The sequence below is a fragment of the Anopheles stephensi genome, chromosome 3, assembly GCF_013141755.1.
Source record: "Anopheles stephensi strain Indian chromosome 3, UCI_ANSTEP_V1.0, whole genome shotgun sequence".
In the NCBI taxonomy this organism is placed as follows: domain Eukaryota; kingdom Metazoa; phylum Arthropoda; class Insecta; order Diptera; family Culicidae; genus Anopheles; species Anopheles stephensi.
Window position 1 is genome coordinate 52,762,831 of NC_050203.1, and position 27,004 is coordinate 52,789,834.

The window sequence follows — 27,004 nt, forward strand, 5'->3', positions numbered from 1 at the left end:
AAGCATCTCATATCGACTGTTCCTCAACTCTTTAAACTTCGGTGTAAAGTTTATTCAGCAAAACGGATTTCCTACAGCGTGATTTTCGCAAAACACAGCTCTTATTTCATTAACCGTTCCGATCGTGTGTAAGCACATTGAGTCTACAAATATCATAAATAATGCACACTCTGGCAGATAAAATGAGTTTCATTTGTTGCTTAAAAAATGTGTCCACACATCCTGCACCTAGATTCGCAAAGACACTACAAGATTCGGTATGAGAATTCCTGGTGCAATTTCGTTTTGCATTACTAAATACACATATACAAACAGGCCTGATCGGCAAAGCTATCGGTTTGATTCGTTGCGGTAGTAAGGCGGTGTCGTTTACGATTGAGGTGGTAGTTCACGTTATTAGATTTAAGGGCGGTTAAAAGGGTGGTGTGTTTCATCACACAAACAAAACATTATTACGCGCTATTAATATGAACAAACGAACAGAACAAACAAACGGTTTGTTCTTAAGCTACGTTCCACAAAAAACGGATCCATGGAGCCGTTGACTGCTGGAAAAGATACTGATAACAACACTTTACACGTTTCGCGGGTAAAAAGACAATTAAAATCTATAATAAAAGTTCGTACTGGGCTAAGTGTTTGCGAGCGGTAGCGGTTGCACCTGCTCTTTTTGAAATTCTTCTTCTTCTGTGGCACTACAACCTCGAGAGGTCTCGGCCTGCCATTTCTGGCTTTCTGTGACTTAATTTTACCCGTAGAAAAGTAGTCAGCCTTTCGTACGGGGAGGCGGTCTGGATGGGATTTGAACCCCGGCCCTGCCGTGTGAAGACCGGCGCCGCTGTCGCCTCTGCCACTGGACCGCCCCTATTATTCTTTTTGAAATACATTGCCCCAATTATCGATTAGTAAGGAGTGAAATGACCGGCGAGATTGTAAAGACATTGTTGCTGATTGTGCGCACAGCTCCTACGCGGTAAGGGTCGAAACCGTTTGCTGCTGCTGCTGTACATGGACGGTTCGTGATCCTTGTGCGATTTCTCCGGCTCGGACAGCTGTAAACTTAAGAAACGCGTCCACCCCGTACGCGATCATGGCACAGTAGCCGAAAAACTGCAAAAAGGGGAAACAAGGATAGTTAATGCAAAGCTCGCATGCTCAAGCGGGATGATGCCGGTCGTCGATCGTTCTTACCGCTGCTGCCTGAAACGCTTCGATGGTGGTCGCGGCCGCCACCGAGGACGCTATCATGTACAGGGCCGTCCAGGCGGCACAGAAGTACAGTTCTATTTTTAGCCAAGGGATTTTGTGAAACTTTTCACAAAAGTGAAACAAATAAAACACCAGCATGATGCCGCTAAACCAAAATCCAAGCATCGCGACCGTGTTGAAGAAGGAACCTTGGGGCCGGTAGCTAAAGTACGAAAACTCGATGCAGATGAACCCGATCAGATTGAGCACGATGCACACAATCTTCACGATGCCCGGGATGGTCCGCACGTATTCCGGGTCGTACCGTATGTACGGCTGGACGACGGTTTGCTGCTGCGTCACGGTGGCGGTTTGCGTGAATTCACTCATGTTTTACTGCCCGTTCTAATAATACAACACGGGTTTGGAGTTCGGTGCTGATTATATGGTCGCTCCTTGGGTGGCCACCGGGATCAGTATCTACGGAGAGGAATAGCACAAAGAAAGCGGTCGAAAAAAAAATCAATAGCTGGCTGGCAAACATTTCGGTTGGTTGCATCCGTTCGAAGCTTGTGGAGTAAGTAACCTGCCCCAAACACCAAACTAATCGATAGGAGTGAAGTGAAAGCATGCGAAGTGCGAACCCACCCTTTTTGATTGGCCACCCTTCGGGGGCCTCGCTCACGTCACATTCGAAATGGCCCTGAATGGTTTGTTTCTTTTGGATTAAAGATAGAGAGCTCGGGGCACAAATGTAACCTGTAGAAAAAAGCGGCCTTGAGGGAGAAGTCACCGAACCACCTGTCATCGTTTAGCAACCGTTTGATAATGTGGTCTTAAACATAGCGCATTTTATTCTGGGATAAGGTGCGGTTTCTACTCAATCGTCTTGGGCACACATCAAATTTAAACACACACTCTCGCACATCACACAAACGGTCGTGGGTGGCCCTAATTTAATAAGAGGGATTAAATTGAATCATCGGCCCGCCGGCAGGCTGGCTCGCCCATGTTGGTAAGCACTTTCCGTTTCAAATCGCGTAAAAATGTTCATTTGTAACTCCCCCTTTTTTTAGCGCAATCGGATAGAACATACGCACCAGCACACAATCTACACGCAAGAGTTATGACTCAAATAAGGTAACGTTCTTGTCTCGCACTTGCTTGGTGATGCTGATGTCATGAATGTTGCTCCCCTCCACACCTATTTATTACATCCAAGAAGATTCTACCCCGTGACGTGTTGGTACAGTATGATGAGCTCACCTATGCTGGATCTTGAACCAGGAATGAAAGCCCCAGAATCTGCGCGCAACTAGCACACTCCGAACGACTGGTCCGATTGTTTTGGTTTTCAACGTATACGCACACTTGTTGAGGCGCTAAAATTGGTGCGCCTGTCCCTTGGCCAAGCTTCAGCTCGCACAGCAAAACGGAACGTCCATCGAGAATGGATCCGACAGCCGACTTTCACTTGTGGTGCGACGATGAACGATGGACGAGACACGACACAAACATTCGCCTCATACGCATGGCACGAAAGCACGCACGCACGCACGAACGCCCGGACAGACGCCACGCGCAACGAAAGAGTGGGTCGGTGGGGACTGTAACGCTAGTCAGATCTCTCGATTGCACACGAAATAGTAAAAATCTCACATTAAACACTGGGCCGGATGGTGGACGGTCAGTCAAGACGATACGATCGTGGAGCTTTTCTTGCTGTTGTTCTTTTGCGGTTTTGTTGGAGGCGTATTTTGCGCGAAACCAATATCTTTTCCGCCTATCGCAACATCGCCACACTTTCCACTGCTGGGATGGTCTACGCGCCTTCATGCGATGCAATCAACACGAAATGTTTTTGACTGTGTGGACACTTCGGTAGATAATGAAGAAAATAAACAAATCACCAAGGGAGGTTCAGCGGACAACGGGAACGATTTTTAATCGTAATGTTGATTTTATGTTGAATGATTTTCAGCATATATGGACTGATTTCCTGTTTGATTTAACTAAATTTAAACCGAGCATTCTACAAATATAATTTTGAAAAGATTTTATTTTCATTGTTTCGAGATTTACCTACCACTGTGACAGGGTTGGACGCAGCTGCAGGGTTCGTTGCTCATATTTCCTTTGATTTGAAAAGGCAAGGGAAAAGGGAAGGAAAGTGAGTGCCGTAAGTGGGGGAGGGGGGGGGGATCTATTCAGACTTTAGTCGAAAAAATATAGCTTATAAAAAACAGTGTTTATTCATTAAAAGTGTGAATTACAACCCGCCTCACTCACGTGCACAAACTTTCATGACTATAGATTATAAGGTGTCACATTAAATCATACGCAACTTTTTCGAGCGTATTCCAGACAATCGATACGGTTAGAAAAAAAACGGGCAAATTACTTGTTCAAATGAGTGTTTCGGTTCACCTTTCATGTTCCACTTGATGTCTAGGATACGTTTCAAGCAATAAAGAACAACTTCAAGATTCAATTCCCGTATGACCAACGCCATCCCTAAAACGCTGCACAAGCAGGAAGTAGGCAAAAAGACATCATGTCATGTAAAAATGACCATAGTACTTAAAAAGTGTGAAATACTTCTGATATTTTGAGCTTTATTCCATCTCCATTCTCTTAAATAGTACAATGTAGGTGTTTTAATTTGAACGTAACTTGTAAAATGATTTATCAATCCGGAATCCGCAAAAAGAGTAATGCAGTTCTAAACACAATTTAAAGTGTCTTTGCTATCTAAATTAATGCAAGATTTTGTTAAATGAATACACAGGGAAATTTTTAACTAACCATACATTTCTCATTGGAAAAATGCCACAATAGGACGAAGGACAATAGAGGAGCCGCTATAATGACGTGCTCTACGAGCTGTACGATAGTCTCACCATTGCGAATTAGACTCGCCAGGCTCCGGTGGGTTGGTCACGTCATGAGAATGACACTGGATGACTCAGCCCGTAAAGTCCTTTTAGGCCATCCACACGTCTCTGTCCGTGGTAGGCGTGGTAGGCCCAAATTGAGATGGAGTGATGACGTTGATGCGTCCGTCAAAACGGCCCGGGATAAAGGATTGACAGACGACGGCGCTAAACCGTGAGCGTTATCGAGGATTGTTGCAGTAGGCCAAGACCACAAAGCAGTTGTAGCGCCCTGAGAAGTAAGAAAGTAAGAAGTTCGTGCACATTTTTAAACAAACTCTAAGTTACATTAACATTTTAAGTGCATCAGCTGAATAATATCCCTCGGAACACAGCTGTCGGATTGAAAACCTTTTATTGAGCGTTTTGGCAACACTCGCCATCTTTTTATCAAAATAGTTCCAGGGATGAATATTGAATATTAAGGGATGAATATTGATAATCATTTTACTTAACATATCCGGCTTGTTATGTTGGCTTGTTGCTGTATTGTCTTTTTTTAATATATTAGAAAACTTATTTTTATAAAGGTTGTTTACGAGCAAATTGAGTGAAGGAAGTCAGTAACGGCTGGCTAAGAATTACTATTTCCCAAGATTATAGAACCAGAGAAGAAGAAGATGTCTAGAGGTATGTGATCGATGTGGTTCTTAGTACAGGTCAGGCAAGCGGACATACAACAGTCAAGTCAAGTTTAACGGTCACTTACCAAATTTTTAATTTAGTAATAGCAAATTGCAACCTTTCCCTTGGTCGTACAAAAATTCATTACTGTCACCACAAAGAGATTGATTAGTATCCAACAAAATCGAACAAATGTAGCTTTGTGTAGCATAATCCACAACACCGGGTTGGCAATTTCCACAATCAATCGTAATGCTCTTACGAATCTGCCCATTCCATCGTCTATCAAACAATCAGCTTCAATGTTTTCCATCATTTTGTTTGCTTATTTATTTATCGACTAGTATGATAGTCTCTTGCCCGCTCTTGAATGATACACCGCAGATACATTACCACGAAGAAGAAATCGGTTTGCTTTATTTATTTGCCCGCTTTACAGAGGCGTTCAAATTCGGGGAAAAATTACCATAAGACGGTAGAGCCAAACGGCAAGCTTGCTGAACGTCGGCCTTTGCTTACCACACACACACACAAAGCATCACTTCACAGCATCATAATTCCGACCTGACTGGTCGGTAGCTCCCGCCCAGTGTACTATGTTCCCAGACGGTTTGGCTGTGTTGTTCGCTAGAGGATCGTGCAGTTGCTGCTCCCTTTTTATTCTTGCTCCTGAGTGTAAAAGCCGTGAACAGTTGACCGGTAGGCGGGTCGGCTTGTGGCCAAAAGACTGCAGTCCGTTACTCATCGCGTCGAAAAATGCCCCACGCTACGAAGTGCGCGACGAAGAATCAAGCTCCGGCGGTCGGTTTTGTTTATTTAGCTGCAAACATGTGTTTCCGTGTGTGGGAGACAAGCTGCAGCTGTGTACGACGTATCGAGGTGAAGTGCACAAGCAAATTGGTAATTTAAAGGTTCCTAAATGTCACATCGGCCCATCTTAGGTTTTTTTTTCTACTCAGAACGCCACTAGTTGCTTTATGCAATCGGTTGCACGATGTTGCTTGGCAAATTTGTACCAATCGAATGATGCTGAGCACAATGTCTTTTTTTGTTGTTGTGATACTGAATAGCGAAAAGTGAAGCATTACAAACAACTCGACTGTTTACTTTAGTACTCATATCGAGGGGCCAGCTCTTTGAAGTTCAATCCCTCTTATTACGATGCTTATGAGCAGTATACAAATCCGCCAACCGATCCAGGGAAACGAAAAAGATAAATGACCTTAGATCTGTTCAAAAACGAGTAATTTCGAATGTAAACACAGAAGAGCAAGCGTTCCGGGGCGCAAATAAAAAAGGCGGCCAAAAATCCAACCATCTGCTGCTACCATTCACCATTCCATTCTGTCTGGCACGAACCTTTCCCTTGCCAGGTAGTGATGGTTGAAGTGAAAATTGTGTGCAAAGGAAAAACCCACTGACCCTCCACGATCGTTTTGAACACGCCAGGGTGTGTAAATGGCGTGAATACGCTTTTCATCACCTTGCCCGGTCGATCGTTCCGCTTTGGGGTGTTGGGGTTGGAGTTTCCCTCCAACACACACCACACACCACTTTCCGTAACGCACCGCTTTTCCTGATGTGGTTTGGGGTTATTTTCTCGCACCACAGCGTGAATGTATTAATCACTAAATAAACTTTATGTCACAACGTTATTTTAATTAGTGCTGGGATTCGCAGAGAAGATCCCTACAGAAGGATGGATAATGTAATTAAACCTTCCCCATGTGTGCTTTAGCGCCGCAATGGAATGCGTTTGTGTAAACATTGAAACGATCGTATTACGCGATCGAGGGAGGGCAAACCCTGGTTTGTTGTGTATTTTAATTGAAACGTGAGGTTTGATTTATTACGCGTTGTTTTCAATAAATAGTAGATAAATTTTCCCACCCTTTCATTCTTAGCTGATCATTTGCCGATCGTCCAGGAATGTCTACGGTCGACCTTAACCCGGCCGTGTCATACTGTGCCGTGTTTAAAGTGTGACACATTTCGCGTGAAAACCATTTTATTGGACTTCCTCTTCAAGCGAGCCGGACAACCGGTGTGTCCCTGGAGAAGTTATTACTCCTGTCTCGGGGCCATCAAACGGTAACCCGATGGCGAGATGGTATAAACTGACCGAATGTGTGCATGTGTGCGTGCAAGTGGTAAAATTTTTCCAAGCTGACCACTGCCCCGAACTACGGTACCTTGAGGAATGTCTTCATCTTTTGTATACCGACACATCCCTGAACCCGGTGTACCGCCCCCGGTACCGTTGTGCTGGAGCGAACGTGCAAACGTGAACCTTTATGGCCGTTCATTGTCGGAAAGGGATGTATAAATTAGCGGCCAGTCTGGCGGCCCAGCTACATCCTCCATTACAAGGGAAGGAAATGGTAGAAGGGTAGCAGTAGTGGAAGGTCAGTGGAGGACTGCAGATTTACTTTTCTCCTCCATGCGAAGTGAAGAAGTTTGCACGATCTTTATTATTAGAAGAGTTGCAAGCAGCGGCACATCGCGTACGTAGGCTTAGGCGGAGAGCTTATTTTAGTTATAGCCAGCATTGCACAAGCAAACAATCAGCACAAGTAAAAGCAGCAGCAGCACGAGCCGCATCAACAGCAGGGTAATAATGGTTCACTTTGAAGATTAAACACCGAACGCTGAAGGCGGTTTTTGAAAACAGTTGTTTCAATCTCCACCGTGCCACGGAGCAAAACGTTAAACAATTTTCCAAACAGTGCGGATCATAATAACACTTTTGTATTAGTTGTTTTTTGTAAAGCGTGGAGGACATCAAAGCAGTTCAAAAGTTTGCCTTGAAGTGAGTATTTCGGTTCGGCGTTGCGTTTATGCAATCAGAATTTATTTATAATTTTATATCTTCAACATTTTAATGTAAGAACTGCCGAAAGAGCAGGAATATTCTTTAAAACTACAATTTTATTTGAATATTAAAAAGTACAAGGAAGTAGAGAAGGTCAACAATGGAACACACACAAGATTTTCTGATAAAGAACAAAGGCCTTATACAACGTACTACAACCATAATAGTCCTAGCCATGAAAACTTACAACTGCGCTACAATTACATCTACAATCGAGCATGCACTGGATATGGCAAACTTGAGGAAGGAAATATCTTTTGCTTATTATACTGCATACAAGTCGTCCTACTAAAGAATAGATAAATAAAAAATAGTTAGTGCATTTTCCTCCTTCATTTAAAAATCTGACTCCATTATAATTGGTAAAAGAATACTGACGCTGGCATATCCCAAAAACAAACGGGATGAGATGAGTCCTCACGATACCGACCCTCGCTACCAACAAAACCTCGAATTGGGATGACGGAATTATTATTAACGGATCGACCGAGCTCACCCGAGATAAGGTGCCCTTTCACGGTTTGGAGAAGCTAATGTCTCCAAACCATCGTGAATTGTACTAATATTTGTAATTTAGATTTAAGCAATACGGCCAGGCCGTTCCTTATGAATAAAAAAATGGTAAAAGGGTAACCAAGTAGTTTGAAGCGATCCAGAGATCCAGGGTTAAAGGAAGCACGGCAGGACCGAAGTTAAAATCCCAACCAGACCGCCTGCCCTAACGCTGGACTGACTATCTAGCTACTGTTAAAATCTTAGTGCTTAGAGTGCTGGAAACGACAGGCCAAGACCTCTCGGGTTTGCAGTACCAGAGCAGAACAAGAATCGAGTGGATGTTCTTACTATATAAACGTGCTTCTTAGGGGTGGTCCGATATTCGAGGCGATTGTCAGATCCTGTCTTCACTCGACAGGGCCAGATGTCCAGTTGCGAGTACAATAAAGTCAAGAAAGCAAGAAATGGAAAGCTTAAACAAGTTGATGTTTTAGAGTGAACCTATTTCTTTCTATCTCTCTCCCTCTCTCTCTCTCTCTCTCTCTCTCTCTCTCTCTTCTACCATCTTTTGGATTAAGGATTCAACCAATCATACTAGGATTCAATAATAAGAATAAAAATAATAAATAAGAATAATTTATTGAGAGACTTTCGTAAAGATTTTTATTTAGCCGTGTTGTCGTGTCCAAGACAGCTTCTCAGTATTTGAAAAGTGAATCCTCAAAACAATGGCCTAGCATTGCTTATATGCTTATTGCTATTAGAAGTGATTGTATAGCAGGAATATGTACTGGAAATTGTGATGATAAAAAACCGTTTAAGGAGTCATCAAGAGCAAAAAATATTCAAATGTAACCGTTTTAAGGCATGACATTGTAGCGTTCTTAAACCTGTTTTGAAAAAGCTATATATATTTTCGCTATCAGTTTTAAGTTATTAAGTTGTTCAGAAAAAAATACAAAAACAACTATTTCATTTAAATAATGTAAATAAATTTCAGAGTTAAAGCATCTTATGAAGAACTAAACTAAGTTAGTAGTTTACAGCGTAGGTAAGTACAATATTTAAAAAGTCATAAAATACGACATAAATGTTATGAATCTGATTTTATTTTCATTCGTAAGCCAAAAGAAAACAAAGGTTAATAAAATATAATATAATTTCATATAAGCTATGAGCATCCCATAGCTTGTGATAGTCATCACAAATATGTCTCAGTTTTTGTACCATTTCGTAAGAAAAATAGCAAGAAAATGCTTTTGCTGTGCTATTCTATCGAGAAAATACTGGAGGGTTTTTCCAAAGTCTAACAATTCCAGACTTGAAAAGTCCCCTATGACCATACTTCCAGAGTTAAACATATAATGAAGTTTGGAGGAACTTGCTATAAATGAAAAGCAAAAAAGAAAAAAAAAAGAAACCAAACAAAGAAAATGAATGTTTAAACAGTTCCTTATAACATTCTTAACAACATTGCCTTCAAGGTATTTAAACCCTCCACCGTAAGCTCGCCAAAATCATTCACCCAAATCCGGCACATCTTCGTACGATAATCCACACCCATCCGCCTTATCCCCAGTTGTCACATAACTACCGGGACAGCTACAATGAAAAGGGCCGCTACCAGTCGCATACGTGTGATGTCCATAAAACATTGCCCGTGAAAAGAAAAATCCGACACCGTCCCCAATACCGACCATAAATCATTCCACCCGGTACTGTTACACGAGCTGCTAGGGTGTGAAAACAAAACACAAAACTAATACACAAAACGGTACAAATTGTGTTTTTATAGTTTTTTGTTTGCACTCGCTTTTGCTGCCGTTCGGCATGGGAAAGCGAATTAAACTGCAATAAATACACAAAACTATTTAAAAAACGACAATCTTACCCACCCCACTGGATGCACACCGAAGGGCACACACGTTGAGTCATTTTTAGCTGGCATTTCCCGCCAGCGTACGAAACGGTTAGCCCTTTGGGTGGTCAGCGATTGGCCTGACCTGCCGTAATTGCGCCAAAAACGTGGCGTAAAATGGTGAGCAGCATGCTCTCTTACTTTCTTGAGCACCATGATTCACCCGGGAGCGCGGACCTTAAGCTGATCTTTACTTTGATTGCTTGTTGCGGTAAATAAACACTCTCATCGATGGTCAACCATCGTCAGGCTCAGCGTCGCGTCGAACTGCCTTTCTTATCCCGACGGTGTGTGTGTGCATCTTCCCGGCCCGAGAGACCGAGAGAATGGGCGAGTATTTAAGAGTGCATTCTGCCGCTTCTCCTGGCGCTCCTTTGTGTGGCGCTCTTTTTCGGCTCTGTTTGAATTCGATACACGCTTGCACGCTTGGCAGACGAGATTTATAGAAGAAGAACCAGCGAAAAAAAAGGGTACAGAAATAATATGTTTTCCCGTTTTCGTTTTTTATTTTTGTTTGCATCAGCGTCAAACGAGCTCGCTCGCCAAAAGGATGCTCCTAAGCGCTTGGCAAAGGTCGGCTGCCCCGTGCTGTCTGAAGTCGTTTTCATTCGCCGTAAACGTTACGTTCCGCTCGTACGCCGGTCTCAGTTCAAGCTAGCGCTCCGGTACGGTAGCATCGTGTTCGGTGTCTTTGAAGCGGACCACGCACATCACGTTCGCGTCTAGTGTGGCCTGGCCTGGCCCGTACGGCCCGTCAAAACAAGCTTTCGCCCGTTAGGGTCTAGTGGAGAGGAAATTAATTTGACCCCCGTGAACCGATTGCCGTTGCCGGAAAACCCGTCGCTTCATTAAACCATTATCCGATGGTAAATTGTTTTAAAGCCAGAAAAAAAGAGAAGTTGCACGAAACAAATCCTGTAGCAAACTCTTCAAGGATCGTTTAATTCCGTTCGCTCTGGTCTTCATTCGCTTGAGTTGGGGGGAATACACGCCGAACAAAAAAAGTCCACTCTCAGCTGCTCAACCATTCCCTGTAGCGTCTGTAGTGTTCACCGTGCTTCAAGCGTCGGTCGACCACCGGTGGTGGTCATCAATCAGTATTATGTTTAATTAGTGCGAGGACAGCTGCTGGTTCGCGCGCGTTTTGCAAACCCCAAAGCCGAACCGAACGTGATCCATCGCTTCGATCCAAGACGCGTAGCCCCCTGTGTGCGTGACGGAAAAGTGTCAGGAAGTTGGTCGGTCTAACATTTGCCTAAGCTCGGCCGAATGAGACTGTGTGAACGATACCGGCCGCTGATAATAAGTGTGATACTGCTTCTGATGATGCTGTGATACACCGACCGAATCCACAAAAGCACCCAATCTAATCCGAACCAACGAGTGTGTCTGCGTGTGCAAAGTGTGAGAGGGAGACACATCCTTCGGGCCACGTGTGCTTTGTAGCAATGCGTTTTTCGATGGTGCATCACTGCTGTGCTGGTTGCTGTGTTGACCGTGAACCGACCGAAATCTGACATTGAGCAGCCCGCTTCGGCCAAGAAGGCACTGGCATTGCATTCCAAACCGAGCAGCAGAACTGCTTCAAGAAGTGACAGGTGAGCAATGTACACATGTGTGATTCAAGTGTAGTGTGTTTCAAACGGGCGTGTGTGTGAGCGGGTGGCCTAATCGGGAGCGTGCTCAAAGCGGTAACAACAACCGTTTATCATCTGTTGCTGAACGTTGCGGATGATTCTGCGGATACAATTGCGGATCAGTTTCTCCACAAACTTAGTTTCCTGGCACACAAACACACACACACACACTCATAACTGATTGCTATGGAACACACGCTCGAGCATTTATCGCTGTTCTTAACCCTCAATCAAGCCCGTGGTGACTATGTGAAGGGGATGCGTTCTTGCACCGTTGTACGGTCATTGCGTATGAGCTCCGTTGCATCGCACGTGTACGGTACGTACACCACGTACCGAAAAACTTGGCCAGTCTTTGGTGCCTGTCCCGAGCATAAATCATGATTTCGGTCAACTTTGCCTGCTTCGGCCAGGATCTTTTATCGATTCCGTTATGAGCGGTACGGCGGCCGTCTTAGTGCAGGAATGGAGTGTGAACAAATCAGGAAATGAAAAAGGATATGCGGCTCTGCGGGTTGCGAATTTTCTTGCGTATAAGTTTTTCAGCCTTCATTGCAGCGTGTGAGAAAAGGTGATGGAGACGCCTGGTGCTTTGTGAGCAAGGTAGTCTTAACACACCAGGCGTCTCCATCGTATGCTGCGTTGAAGAAAATTTGATAAAAATCACTTATTAGGAATTAAATTACTGCTTTCACTGCACTTTTTAAATCCATTGCTTTCACCAAAATTCGCAGGAAACTTACTGACATTGGCAAGATACTTAATATTTTATTTCCATATAATGTGTTACAAAGAAATTAATTTAAGATATTTTTTACTGCAATTTGCCCGTCATGGCTGTCTAACGAATAGTAAAAGCCTCCGTATTCCCAATTTAATATTAAAATTTAAAAAGTCCCTTTATGCAACGCTCATGCAACACGTGTTTGTTATTAAACCACCAGGCGGCTCCATCTGCACATGCAAAATTTAATTCCATTAACCATTGAAGGGCGCTCGCTTTCTCAAAAGCGACACCACTAAACTAATGGTGGTGTTTGTGGCTGCTTCAGGTTGGCTAACACAGGAACGTTCAATTTCGAACCGAAATGTACCATATCCATACAGACTTAGATTGTTTACCGGAACTATGGTTTCTTCCAACAAACAAACAAATCATAAAACACCGATGCGACACAAATAGCAAGTGTCAAATCACGGAACCCAGCGAAATTTGGTTCGTTTCCATCTGCTGTGGTCTTTGGATTTGTTTATTTGCTACACTAAATGAACGGGTTTTGCATTTGCACCGTCCGCAACGGTCGATGCAGCATCAGGTCCGGTGTTTGTTGTGTTTTATTAGGCTACGGTGCTATACCGTAGCGTGTATCTGTATCTAATTAGTCTATGTTTCGCTCACAATTCATCGCCAAATTAAACGGGGTGAAAATATCCGGCCACACCAGTGACATTTAAGTTGTACCCGTCGGTCTAAGTATAGCGTTGCGTCTCAAAATAAAAGTTCAAGAAAGCCTCGGCAGCCGTGGGACAAGGAATGTACGATCGGCAGATTATAGCGACGAGAATGGTTTTTCTGCTAAGGGGGGGGGGGGGGGTTGTTTTTTCGGGGGAGTGTTGCTTTACGATTGTGATCAACTGTTTGTCTTTGATTCAATCCAACCGACCATCGACCAGAAATAGAGCTATATAGGTAGGGGTTACAGTCGCCGTTCGCTTGTTAGGTGCAAAATAATTTGTTATTAAAAGATCTCTTTCACATGTCGTGGAAAACGGGGGAGCGTGAACAAGAAGTAGATGATCGTGTTTTTTCGCTACCCCCCCCCCCTTCCCCTTAAACCCACCTTAAACCCGGTCCCGGCAGCAGGGTTCTCTAAATAAAATTTCATTCATAAATTGTGTCGCTAGTCTTCCGCGAACGCCGGATGAACACCGGTGGGTGGTTTGAAGGCCGCTCAGACCGTTTGTGTGTCTGTGTGCGTGTGTGTGTGTGCGCGAGTGTGCTTACATTCGTTTCGATCCAGTAAACGGTTTGAGAGACCTCACAACACCTACACGTTGCCCACCCATCGCTTGTGTGGCAGATGATGATCATCTGCCCGGTATCTGCTGCGATCTGGAATATCACAAACACCCGGTGCTGCTAGGGGCCATATGCGTTGAAGCTACAGGTTGTGTAAATACGTAGGAGCAGATCGAAGCGAATATGTAAACCACAACCCGCCCAAGGAAACAGGCATCAACACAAGCAACAAAAAAAGTAGTAACCTCAACTCTTTCTCGCTCCTCCCGAACGATCTTTCCGAGCCCGGTGGTCGGTCGCTTAATGAAACAAATTGAAAAATGAACTGAAACATGTGTTTTGAGTAGCTAGCGCGTGCAGCAGAACATCATAGCTGGGTGGGGTGGGTTGGAAACTGGTTGCGAATCGTTGTATACCGTTTCTCTCCTTAGAGTAGTGTGTTAGAGGGGCGTCGTTCATTCTTGAATATCAGACGCCTTGCTTTTCCGGCATCAGTGGTGCACGGTGGTCAGCTTTTATTACAATTCGTTCCAAGCCGTAGCTAATAAAACTAAATTCTAAACCTTCTGTCGCACGGTTTAATTGGTGTAGCTCGAGCTACTTTCTCCGCAAAAAATCTTCCTCGCTTTGTTGATTGCGATGATTAAATATTTGTTTATTCGAACGTTGCGTGCGTTTGCTTGCAGTGCGCGCTCGTAACACTGTGTTAAAACAATATTTAGAACACTGTACGCATAGTTACGATCAATGAGGATGTATGTATCACTCTTTCTTCCCTTGCACAACATAAACCGTACCGTATTGGAAATCGTTTATCTTAGACCCGGTCGCTTATTTTTCTAAGCCCGTTCAGAGTCAAGGTTAGTAATTGGTGTTGCGGCACGTTTAAGGGCGACGCAAATTGAACAAACATCCCCATCATAAGAAGCAACCACTATTTATTTATAGGATAATTGGTTCGAAATGCATTCCCATTCAGTTGTGTCCGCTCGGAGCAGGTAGCAGTGTGTGGAACCGAACCGGGGAGTGGCCGCTTGAAAGAGCACAACAGCTGAACCTGTCATACCCGACAGCCAAACAAACAAACAAGCAAACAAATGCACACACACACACATACACAGACAACCAAACAAAAAAACCGACGACACCTTAACTAAAGGTGACCACAACTCGGGCAAACTCTCGGTTTGGCGCGACTCGGTTGGTGCTATGCATTTTATTCCCCATTCCGCTCCGAATGCAATATTGCACAATCTTCATTTCCCCCCGGGGGCGCCCGGTACGGCACGGCACGACCTTTACGTGAGGCGAAGAAATTATGAGCCATTGTGCAAATTAGGAGTGCTAATGTCACCGTCGTCATCGTTCTCGTCGTCGGCGCCGTTGGGGGGTTTTACTGTTGAAGGTAATTATGTCGGAGTAATGAGGCTAGTCGGGGATTTTCGCCCGGGTGCGAGTATAGTTTAGAAAGAAATGGGGGAAAAATAAGAATAGTTTATTTTATCTGTTCTTGGGAAATGGACTGTTGTCTCGTTTTTCTTGAATAGTCAATAATAATTTGAGTAACTGATTCTTGACGATTTTTCAGTTATAATGATTATTGAAAGACGTGATAAGAAGAGAAGAAAATAGAAAAGGAGAAAAAATAAGGATAAAAAAGGTCAGAATTCCAGGGCCTGCTCTAGAATCAACTGGTCAGTTGAACATGAGCGACCAACGTAGAGTTTAATTTTGATTTTCTCCGATGCACCTTGCGGCAATAAAAATGCTTAGAATAAATCTTCAGCGATTTATACAGGATAAATTGCAAAGATTGAATATGTCAAAATTAACCTAATTTTCCTGCGATAACTCTATGTACTAGCAAAGCAATGATTTCACGTCTTTTCTATATCAGCTTTTATTTTGCTGACAAAATGTTGCAGCGTTATCGGTCTCTTTGGAGCCTTTACGGCCAAAATAGAAACTGGACTACGCTTGATACAGTAATCTCCTAACGCTCTACATGAGGGATTATTTTCAAGTTAGAGACACTTCCAGATCACTGACGATTTAGAACTCAGCTTTCAGCCATACCTTCTCTTTCATGGAGAAAAGCGAGAAGTTGGCCAGGTTCCGAACATCCGATCGCTTTAATCAGAAGGGTTTCCAAAGCTGATAAGGATACGCTTTGTCCTCTGGGCCTAGTGGATATCGTTCCACTCCTTTGGCTTAGTGTAGTAGAGCCCGGACGAGGTCAGCGTAGTTTTACAAAATCATCAGCAAAAGCTGCTCATGTTTGAGCTATTGATAATCACTCAGAATGAACGGCTAACGGACCACGTGAAAAATAACTCGCTGGTGGTGAGCGTGCCATTGATTGAAGAGACATTCAACTGTCCTCAGATGTTTTTTCTGATGCTCTATCGGAAGACTTTTCCGATCATTCTGTGGCCAAGACGAAGGAACAGCTGCGAACTTTATTTTTCTTAGAAAACCATGGGCTAAGGCAGGGCCAGCTTAGTTCTGTAGGGCCGCTAGGGAAGTGGTGATCATATTTTTGAAGATTTTTTGGTGAGCTTATTTGATTCGATTCGAGGACTTTAACATGGATTCGATGGTTTAACAAAATGTTTTATAAAAGTTTTTTATTTATGTTGGACGGGAATTTGCGACAAATTTATTTTATCTATTCCATAGTATGACTGAAAAAGTCTTGATATTTCATCCATGAATTTCACCCTTATTACAAAAATATAAAATTTCCTTGTGACGCCTCTACCACCGGGCCACCCCATTTAATCTAATTGGTCATATTTATTGATTTTTTTATAATTGATAAATTAAATATTCATACACCTATACAGATGTTTTACTGTGTGATTTTCAAAAAATTATTAACATTATTTAAAGCTGTGTAAGGGGCGGCCCGGTGGTGGAGACGACAGCGTCACCAGTCTTCACACGGTAGGACCGGGGATCAAGCCTCATCTGGGCCGTTCCCCCATAGTGAGGACTGATTATCAAAATATGCGGTATCAGTAAGTTAAGTAAGCCAGAAAAGGCAGGCATGATCTAAGAGGTCGTTAGGCCAAGAAAGAAGAAAAAAGCTGCCTGAGCTTATTACCTATTTGGCTATAAAGCTGAACATCTTTGGGGACTAGCAATTTGACACAACACTTGATACGATCAGGTCCAAGTTCGCACGGCCTAGTTATATTGGATATGTTTCTTATAGAGTTTTATTTGTTTAAAAAATCAATTAGATTTTATTATAATTCTTTTAAGTCTTCCTCAATGCTACATCCTATGCGGGACGGGAAACGCCTTGATGATGTGGATGCGTTTGTCCGTGTAAAGATATGCTAGCAAGTACTCATTGTCCTTTCATTTATCTTAGCCAACCATCACAATAGAGTTGTAATTTAGGAACATTAAATATATGCTTACTAAAAGATTGAGACACATTAAAGATCATTCAATAATGACTCAGGAAAGGAAAATCATCCATATTATCTCATAGAAAGAAGCTAAAAACGGTTGCTTGTTCTTCAGATACATTTGAGAGGCAAACAAAGTGAACCAACTTAAACTGCCTTTAGATTAACACAAAATTGAATAATGAAAAGCATATAACCTTAAATCGAATGGCAAAAATCATCTACCAGCTGCATTAACCTTGTTGTCATCACTTTACCGCTAATAAATCGCACAACTAATTAAATACAGTTTTCCATCAGAAAGTAATATTCTATCGAATTTCACGAATGATAGAAGAGGTGGTTAATGTTTCTTCGTTTAATAGAATCATCACATCGCAGCGGACCACTTCAACCTTTCTTCGAGTGAATGAATTTTCACTCTAAACGGTGCATCGCTTTTTATTTTCCTTTGCCTGTTCCCTTCCTTGAATCGATCACCGCGATCACGCTGCTAACGGCTATTCGTCCGATCGTAGCAACGACTCCAGTCGTTACTTGTTAATAAACCACCCCGTGTAGACAACGCGTGGCCAGTGACGTTTGAACCTTTGGTTTGATGTTCCTTATTGCTGTCCGAGCGAGTGAGTGAATAATCGTTCACTCAACGGTTTGAAAGAAATAAAAAAAATGGCGACATACGCACACTTGGCGCTTGCGGTTCCCATCCTTGACACGATTGAATTGGACATCTCCTATGGGCGCCTGTCTGTGTGCGAGTGTGTGTGTGTGTTGTTGGTTCATAAGTCGTAGCCAGTTGATCCACCTGTGCGGCATACCACCGAGATCGGTTCCTTCTATACTGTGTGTATGTATGTGCGTTCGTGTGTGTATGTGTTTAACATTCAAATTAACGATATTAGATTTGCTCGCCCATTTGTTGGCGATATTTTTATTTGACCATCAGCATCACTGTCGCGGTCGTTTTGCTACTACACACCACACTGCCTGCACCACTACCACCAGCACCATCACGATCATTTGCTTTTCCGCATCGTTGGCAGAGAGTTCCCTTTTGGCATTTAAAACCAATGCCCGCACAGCCAAGCCAACTGCTCTGCAAATCATGAACGCCGCTACTCTTGCCTCTTCGCAAAACGCTACCAATTTAACGGACTACCAATCTGGTGTGGAAAGGGAAAAGTATGCTTCAACAGCACATCACTCAGCTGAATAGTGTTAAAGCACCGATATGATTTACTGTTTGTCAAGTGAAGGGATTTATTTTTGAAACAATAACTATAATCCGGCAGGGATTTTTCAAACATTCGCATCACGAGTCATTTTGGTTTCTTTTTTCGCCTCAATCGATCCCGTTCCTCTGTTCTGCTCTATTCGATATCCCTATGCCGCATTTGAATGACTCAGCTGCACGCTGTGTGCGCCCTTATGCAATTGGCAATTGTGAGTGCGCCAGTATATGAAGATAAATCTGCTGCACGTCCGTGCAATGTGTCCTCCGAAGCTGAAGCCAATAGCCACCACCACCCTTGTATTACTGCATCATCATCATCATCGGCATCATCAGTGGCACCATTGGCAGGGTCAATTCGAGCGTCTGCTTACAAGTCGAATCTTGCAAGCATGACTTTTTGGCAGCGGATGCGAGACCACAAGAAAATCCTTGAAACGATTTCTAAATCGATCGTTTACAGATCTAGATAGTGAGAAATTGTCTTCGCGTTCGTTTTGTACTCGATTGAAGGAAGGGCGAACGGTGCTCTCTTCCCATGCCATGCAACCTCATTGGAACAATGTCTGAGTGCTCCATGACACACTCGGAATGATAATTGTGATCCAAATCTGAGTTTAAACACATTATGGGTTTGAGGAGGGTATCGTCTTCACAGTTGTCTTCACAAGCATCGAGGAGCATCGAAAATCAACCGCACATTAATGAAGTGCAATGCCATCTGCTGGAGCTCTCTGCTTCAGGAATGGAGACAAATGATTGGCAAATGATATGGATTGATGACTAGCTGACTGCGACAGCTTGGCTTATGGGAAATGATAGTTGTAATACTAAGAATAGGATTTATAAAAAATGCCATGCAGTACAAGTGCGTGTGTTTTAAGAGCTATTTAAATAGATTGGGACCGATCGTTCTAAGGGTTAAAGATGGTCAACGATAAATAAACTATGACTGTGGGGTACATTGGAGTCGAACGCTTAATGATTAGGGTAAGATAAGTAGTAAGAATTTTAGTAAGATTATACTCTCTCTCTCTCTCTCTCTCTCTCTCTCTTTCTTCTGGCCCCTGTCATATACTAGACTTAATGATACCACGTAGTTGGATAGACAGTCTGCACTGCGGGGTAGCGGTCCTGGATGGGAGCTGAACTCTGGATTCATGATCATTGGAATATTTGTTCTTTTTGGCAATGGAATTCAGGGTTAGTAGCCTAATTCAGGACTTGGTTGTAGCACACAGAGGACTACTTCTACTGGACAAACAGTGACGGACAATATAATATGATCTTATTTCACGATTCTACTGGGTTTCATCAAACCAAAATTTGGCAAAAGTATCTTACGTTATTATATCAGTTTTGCTTTCATTCAAAAATAAGCAAACCGTTACTTAGGAATAACAACAACGGTTTATAACAAAACTGGACTATGTTAAAGTAAATAAAATAGAAAAAGGGATGCCTAAAACTTGGGAGCGATCCTGTGGTGCAGTCGACAATGGCGCCGGTCTTTATATGGCAGGACCGGGATTCAAATTCTTTCTGGGCCGTTCCCCCATATTGTGGACTGAGTATTCAACTATGCGGCATTAAGAAGTCTAGTAAACCAGAAATGGCAGGCATGACCTAAGAGATCTTTAGACCAAAGAAGAAGAAGAAGAAAACTTATCTTCTTGGCTTAACTACTTCTTATGACTCGCCTGCCATTTCTGGCTTACAAGACTTTTTGTCTTTTTTGGGGTGGTCCGGTGCCAGCGGCGCCGGTCTTTACACGACAGGACCGGGGTTCAATCCCCATCTAGACAGCCTCCCCGTACGCAGTGCTAAGGAAGAAGAAGAAGATTTGTTGATACCACGTATTGAGATTGTCAGGTCTCTCTATCCGATATCCGGATCAGTCCTCGCTATCAGGACGGTCCGGATGAGATTTGCTCCTGAAAACTTGTTTTATAATATATTTGTTTGAATGTTTTTTTCGATGAATGCTCTTATTTAATAGTAGTATACGTTTTGGCCATATTTTCATGCGAATTTCATAAGGATATTCAAAATCAGTTTCTTGATAAATTCAAGTATGGGATCGTTTTTCTAATATCTTCAATTAAGATAACCCATTTTACGAATAAATAAAGTGATCTCATTCTATAATCCGTCACTGTATCAGTAAGTGATATGTTGGAGCAATACTGCCAGGCCGTTACTTTTGCATACAAAAATTATCTTGTATTTAATGTGATCTTCTGTAGGTGATAATGGCAGCTTTATTTTTATTTATAAAGAACGGCCTGGCCGTATTGCTTGATAATGGCATCTATAGTGTGTATAATTAATTTACACAATGTGCTTTAAAGAAGCTACAAACGATACTGTCCGAAGTTTTTGTCATTCCTCTATCATAGTGGAATATTTTGTATGCAAGCTCATGATTGAAAGTGTAATGTAATTTATTTAGCCAAATTTTTGGGCTAATCTTAATTTCCTGCCCTGAATAAATAGACTCGCTACTTCAAGTCTCATAAACTCGTCAGATCTGGCTTACGATTTAATATTGAAGTCTACGACTATCTGCTGTAGGGAAACAGTCATGTCTGATAGACTCGACGGCTTACAATCAACTGTAATTTGGTCCGTATTAATTTATGTAATAAAGAAAATAAAAGTTGCTTTAGTAATATTTACTCCAGAGTATGTTGTAATGAAGTTTTCATTGCTAGCTGATAAAAACCCATAATCAGCCGACCTTTTTTTGGAGACGTTCGGCGAGATACACGTGACATCCCACTGATTACTCATAGTCTTGTTTACGTTCCTCTAACGCGCCATTTAAATATCTCTTCATCCAAAAGCCCCTCCTGTTAGTATCTCCCCTTTGCGCCAAACACTTCCATATCATGCAGACTTCTACCCCTTCAAATTCTAAACACAAACTCACTTATCACAACTTCATTACCGTGTCCCTGTGATAAGCACGAATCAACGAATACACGTTCGTAAAAGCAAATTGATTATATTCTCAATATATCATCTCCCCAACCAACTGCCCCGCTTATTATCAAAACATATCAGCTGCGTGCTACGCCCGCCACACTGGCACGCATTTGCACGTCAACGGGTCAATTTAAATTTTATGTGTGTTCCTATCGGGCGTGTTCCACATGGTAGTGAGCGATTGTTTGCTTCACCGTTGTGTACACCATCCATTCCAAGTTGAACTGCAGCCAAAAAACCTTATCCGAGAGGAAGATCCGAGGCAAGAGGTGGAGGTGACCGAACTGGCTTTAAAATCTGGTACTCCATCTGCCCATGGTTTTGCATGTCTCGTCTGAAGCATGTGAAAGGTCTCAAGTGGAAATCGGTGATGTCGGTGGTCTCTCGTCATCATCGAAGCAGACCGGCTATGGAGGGTGTATCTCCGTGCCCGTCCTAGTGTGTGTGTGTGTGTGTTTATTGCAATGGCTAACAAATGGCAAATGTACCGTGAATCTTGGCCAACATTTTCGTCCATAAGCGTACCACTATAAATCGTATGCATTAGCGGACGAGGTTGCGGGACGGCAAAGGTGCAAGCATGTAAGGTTACACCGGGAATTGATTGTTATAAATAAACCAACTACTAAACCGACCGTTTCAGCGTCCATCTTGGTGCACTAGCATCGCTTTTAGTTTCGTTCCGTCTTGCAGAAACGCGTGGTTGCCAGTCTCGTCCCGTCCTAATACACAACCCCTTTCTTATCTCTTTCACCCTCGTTGCAGTGTCGGGCGAGAAGAAGGTGTTCCTGCGTGGATGTAACAACAAATTAACCATTCAACCGTGTGCGGAATTAACCGAATCAATCCTTGGAATCGGGAGCGACTGCTTGCCCTTACAACGGCAACTGATTCTTGATGAACACGAAGGGTGATTACTGCTGACACGAGGACGCAACGTAACGCAATGCGCTCGGTCGGTTCGGCCACGACGACGGCGACGGTGGACAAGCGGGACGTGCAAACTAATGGGCAGGACGATGCTACGGATGACCGGTGGTTGCGACGGTGGCAACGACACGAAGATGACATAAATTGGAAAATGTCAACTCAGCAACAGGTGACACCGGATCGGACGACAGGCACGGTCGTCGACGGTTCCGACCAAGCGCCACCATCAACAGTCCCATCGTCGGTGGCCGTTGATGGTGAGAATAATCCAATTAAATCGTTGCGACGACAACGGCGGGTCGAGGGAACGAATGGCCAGGCTGACACCGACACCACACCCACCACCGTCGTCCCATCAATCACAGCTCCTACGGTGCCAATTGCTGGCACGGACACGGAACAGTGGTCGGCACGATTGTGCCGGACAGCGGCCATCGGACACGATGAGGAAGATGTCGAGCAGCCGGCTGTCCTGGCTACGGATAGAAGCGTACAGTACGAGGGGCGTGCTGCTGTTGGTGACCCGGCGGGGCTGAGCGGCGTTGAGCTTAGTAAAAATAGCACCGGACAGGATACCGCTAATAACAATCGGCTGGATTGCGAGCAGCGCGCCGTCACGGACGTCGTCAATGAGCTGGAGGACGCATTGGAGCGAAAGCGTCACAACACCGTGAACGCACGCCGGCGCTGGAAACTGCTCGCGAAAGCACTGCGGCACGATTCGAGCGAAGACGATCAGTTCGCCAAGTTTAATCTGATCGAGGCCGATCGGGCCGGTGATGAGAAGGACGAGAATGTGTACGTTTACCGGCTGTACGATCGATATCGGTTGAAGCTCCGGCTGATCGGTCCCGAGCGTCCGTGGACCGCTAGCGAGCTGATCGGGTTCAACAATACCGGTAATATCTGTGTTTGGCCATCGGAAGAAGCTTTGGCCTATTACATTCTTTCGCGGCTGTCTCAATTCGATGGCACGTCCGTGCTGGAACTGGGCGGCGGGATGACTTGTCTGGCGGGTCTGGTTCTTGCGAAGTACGGACAACCCGCCTTCGTGCATGTAACCGATGGGAATGAGCTGTCGGTCGAGAACGTACGCAAATCGCTCGTGCTCAACAAATTCAACTGTACGATCAAATCTTCCGTGCTAAAGTGGGAACAAACGACCAGCGATCCCGATCGGGACTCGGGAGCACGGTACCACTTTATCCTTTCCGCTGACTGTCTGTTCTTCGACGAGTCTCGATCGCAGTTGATCGATACGATCTGGCAGTCGCTGGCGGAGGAAGGAGTCGCCCTCATCACGGCACCGCGCCGTGGCCAAACGTTAACCCTATTCCTGAACGAGTGTGTTGCCCGTGGCTTCCATTATGAGCTGCTGCAGTGCTACAACGAAGCGATCTGGGCACGGCATCTCGAGCTGAAGCAGACCGACGGGTACGACGAGAACGTGCACTATCCGCTGCTGGTGAAGATGTACAAATATGGTCCGGGCAGTGTGCTGCACCGGTTGTGAAGTTGGCCACCGCTCTTAACGCACACAACAGTATTGCGGCACAGTAGGATCAGTGCCGTACACAGTGTTAGTTTCAAAACCAATTCCAATGCAGGAACCACCGTTGTTCACACAATGTCCACGTACTTCCATTAAATTGTTTTTTCACCTGGACCAGCGTGTTAAGGCCAGGGAACACACCCACCCGTACGCTTCGTTAGTGCCTAGTTGTAATTTAATTTCGATACTTCCATCCTGCAGCAGTGTGCACATGCACACCAGAAAGCCATTAAGAAATGGACGCTGAAGGGGCTGATGCTTTCCTCGCCGGAAGTAAGTCTGCGGGACCAATGAAAGGATGCACTTAACGCACGCCCGGATTTAACACAAAAAAGGGACAGTCTGTTGAAGGTGGGCGTTACTCAGCACAATTACGGAAAAGTATTTATATCGTTGTTTGTTGTAGACACTAGTTCGATAAAGTCAATCCAATAGCTAGGGAGTGGACAAGTGTTGTCCCTGTTAAATTTAAATGTCCGTTTGAAAGCGAATGCCAAATCCGTTGTCGATGATGCCAAAGTATTCGCGGTGTGTGTGCGTGTGCGGGAGGGCATCCATTTTGTGATAAAAGCGATTCTCGAACCGGAAAAACCGGAACGACGAGCCTAAGCTAGCTAGACTATAAATAGCGAACTAGTGTTTGTTGCAATCCTCGGGAACGTATGTTTAGTCTAGGCCGCGTGGATGTTTAGAAGGAGAAGCACGAGCTGGAAGGGCTGTGTTTTCATTTTTGCAACTTTATTAATGAAACGATCGGACGCAACGTCCAGGGGCGGCATGTGCATGGGATTAGAAGGTTTATTGTTTAGGAAATGGTAGGGCTTTGCGCATTCAACCGCACGATGGCGGTTCATTGTCTTGGAGGAGCGTAGGCTAAATTTAAATTGTGTCCCAATTTTTTTTTCGACCAAACTGGAGTAGAATGTTTCGTAACCGTATACACGGGGCGTGCCAAATGGTAGGAATGAATGAAGTATTTGGTCACACATACGTGTTAGCTTAAGCGAATGTTTGATATTGATAGTGTGCACTACTTAAGCAAATCCTTTTCCACGCTCTAAAGCACAACACACCACACACACACACAGAGACGTTATGCGACAATGGTGTGTGAAATTCCAACGAAAACCAGTATCACAACCTCTCTCTAGCACTATGTACTTTTTCCTCTGCGCGTTATCTTTGACGATGGTAGGAAATAAAGGCTCTAGATGTAAGCGATAGAAGAAAGCAAAACCCCATCAGATGAGCAATAAAACTCCATTATGTGCAAATACAAATTTTATTCCTTGCAAGTTAAATAAATAGTAACCGATGAATGCAATTCGCGTGATGTAGATCCGTTCATTCTACGCTGTGATGTTAATGGCTTTCGGGAAGGGGGTTTTTTGCATCAGTACGGATGCAATCGCTGGGATGGATGCATCTGGCTGTGATACGCTACCTGAGCGGGTGGATGTGTTGGGACGTGTGAGGAAGGATACGGCAGCATGCCCAAACCAACGCCAAGCGGTCCCGGTGGTCCGAGTCCAAGCGGAATTGCAACTGGAACTTGCTGATGCTGGAGCTGCTGATGCTGTTGTGGCGATTGTTGCTGATGCTGGTGTTGTTGGGGTGGTGGTGCTGGTGGCATTAGTTCACCCGCCGGATCCGCTACCGAAATGTTCGCCTGTTCCTGCGCATGTACCCTCAGGTGAACGTTCAGATTGTTCAGCGTGGCAAACACCTTGTGACACTCGTGGCATTTGTAACTTTCGTTGCCACACTCGTTCAAATGCATCTTCCGCTTGTGGGCCATCATGTCGCGATTGCGGCTAAAGCTTTTGGCACAGATATCACAGTGATAGTTTTTGATGCCCGAGTGCGAGATCATGTGACGCGTGAGATCGCCGGATGTGATGAAGCCCTTGTTGCACGACGGGCACACGTGATCCCGCTCGTTGGTGTGTATTTTCTTGTGGGCTTGAAAGTTCCCCAGTGCGGAGAACTGTTTGCTGCAGATCTCACACTGGTACGGCCGTTCGCCGGTGTGTGTGCGTACGTGGATGGCAAGATTGTGCTTCTGAGCAAAGCGTCGTGGACAAATGTTGCACGCGTACGGCTTCTCGCCGGAATGAGTCCTGGTCGGAGAGGGGAGAGAAAAAAAAAATCCATCAGCAATTCAATCGCTTGGTCCAGGCCTAGTTAGATCCTTGCCTCAAGTGCATTTGTAACTGTGCGGCACATTTGAACGATTTGTGACACTGGTAGCATGTTTGCGGTATCTTCGGCATCGGTTTTGGTCCTCTCTTCTTGCGCTCTTCCGGCAGCTTCTGTCTGTACCGTTTCCTGCTGTTCGATTTTCTACAACCATAAACGTCACGTTAATATTCTCGATAATTGCAACAGCTGGAAACAAAATACACACTTCTCTGCTGATTTCTGTTCATCGCCTTTGTGGTCAATGCCCGACAGGAGCCACGAATCATCCGTCATCGTTTCTTTGTCCAGCGTGTAGCTGTAGTTCATGGCAGATCCGCCGTTCATGTACTGCCGCAGTCTCATGTCAGAATTTTCACACTGTTGTTTGAGATGAAATGCCACCCCCAGTCGGTACATGCAGTTGTTGCAAATCGTGCTTGGTAAACCATCGTCTCTCGATACCTTTGGACAAATGGAATCGTTATGGATGCTCTTCCCGCTTCTATCAAAAACAAATTGTTACCTTTATGTTCGCACACATTACAAGCATGTTAGCCGGTGCCATTGGGACCAGGTCGGTGCTAAATATCGATGCAAACACACCCTCCTCCAGGCACACTCGGCACAAACGACTTATGTTGTAATCCATACTGAAATTAGGCGTCAAATTGCCGTCCCTGGTTTAGCCCGGTTCGTTTTCTTTTTTCTGCAGCCTCACCAATTCCCTCGATCTGTAAATACAAAAGCAGAACATAATTAACGACATGAAAGTGCGTTCCGCTGATGAAATTACTTCACTTACACTGAATGCTATAAAACGTTACATGATTAATTAGGAAAAACACATTTTATACACTTTATATTGAAAATTTACGAGATTCTATAAATTTGAACAATCCATTTCAAGGGAAAAAGTGTTGTTTACGTTTCTATACTTTGTTTACGAAAGCGATCTTTTGACAGCTCGTGTTGACATTCACAGTGACGTACAGAAAAAAAACACGCAGATGCAATAG

General features: G+C 44.1%; 3 protein-coding genes across 8 annotated transcripts; 1 reads left to right on the forward strand and 2 right to left on the reverse strand.

Moving 5' to 3' along the window:
- Nucleotides 1-12: 12 nt before the first annotated feature.
- On the reverse strand, nucleotides 13-3,094 carry LOC118513286 (CKLF-like MARVEL transmembrane domain-containing protein 4). Of its 5 annotated transcripts, XR_004906439.1 has the most exons (4): nucleotides 2,455-3,094; nucleotides 1,192-1,668; nucleotides 884-1,110; nucleotides 13-677 (listed from the first exon to the last, which is right to left on the reverse strand). XR_004906439.1 is itself a non-coding variant. In XM_036058854.1 (3 exons), exons 2-3 carry the CDS (start codon nucleotides 1,576-1,578, stop codon nucleotides 967-969), a joined length of 531 nt encoding a protein of 176 aa, XP_035914747.1. In that variant the 5' UTR covers nucleotides 1,579-1,668; nucleotides 2,848-3,073; the 3' UTR covers nucleotides 13-966. The 5 variants fall into 5 exon arrangements, 4 of the variants coding, with proteins under 4 accessions (XP_035914747.1, XP_035914749.1, XP_035914748.1 ...); XM_036058854.1 differs by having other exon boundaries at nucleotides 13-1,110; nucleotides 2,848-3,073; XM_036058856.1 differs by lacking the exon at nucleotides 2,455-3,094 and adding an exon at nucleotides 2,289-2,418 and having other exon boundaries at nucleotides 13-1,110.
- A 7,247-nt stretch (nucleotides 3,095-10,341) lies between these two features.
- On the forward strand, nucleotides 10,342-25,129 carry LOC118513281 (calmodulin-lysine N-methyltransferase). 2 transcript variants are annotated; one of them, XM_036058847.1, is made up of 2 exons: nucleotides 10,342-11,628; nucleotides 22,091-25,129. In XM_036058847.1, exon 2 carries the CDS (start codon nucleotides 22,272-22,274, stop codon nucleotides 23,766-23,768), a length of 1,497 nt encoding a protein of 498 aa, XP_035914740.1. In that variant the 5' UTR covers nucleotides 10,342-11,628; nucleotides 22,091-22,271; the 3' UTR covers nucleotides 23,769-25,129. The 2 variants fall into 2 exon arrangements, with proteins under 2 accessions (XP_035914740.1, XP_035914741.1); XM_036058848.1 differs by lacking the exon at nucleotides 10,342-11,628 and adding an exon at nucleotides 21,200-21,907 and having other exon boundaries at nucleotides 22,091-24,548.
- Nucleotides 25,071-26,941, reverse strand: LOC118513284 (zinc finger protein 271). Its single transcript, XM_036058852.1, has 5 exons — nucleotides 26,791-26,941; nucleotides 26,512-26,719; nucleotides 26,215-26,450; nucleotides 26,004-26,150; nucleotides 25,071-25,927 (listed from the first exon to the last, which is right to left on the reverse strand). The coding sequence occupies exons 2-5, from the start codon at nucleotides 26,635-26,637 to the stop codon at nucleotides 25,201-25,203; spliced, it is 1,236 nt and encodes a 411-aa protein (XP_035914745.1). The 5' UTR covers nucleotides 26,638-26,719; nucleotides 26,791-26,941; the 3' UTR covers nucleotides 25,071-25,200.
- Between the last annotated feature and the right edge of the window lie 63 nt (nucleotides 26,942-27,004).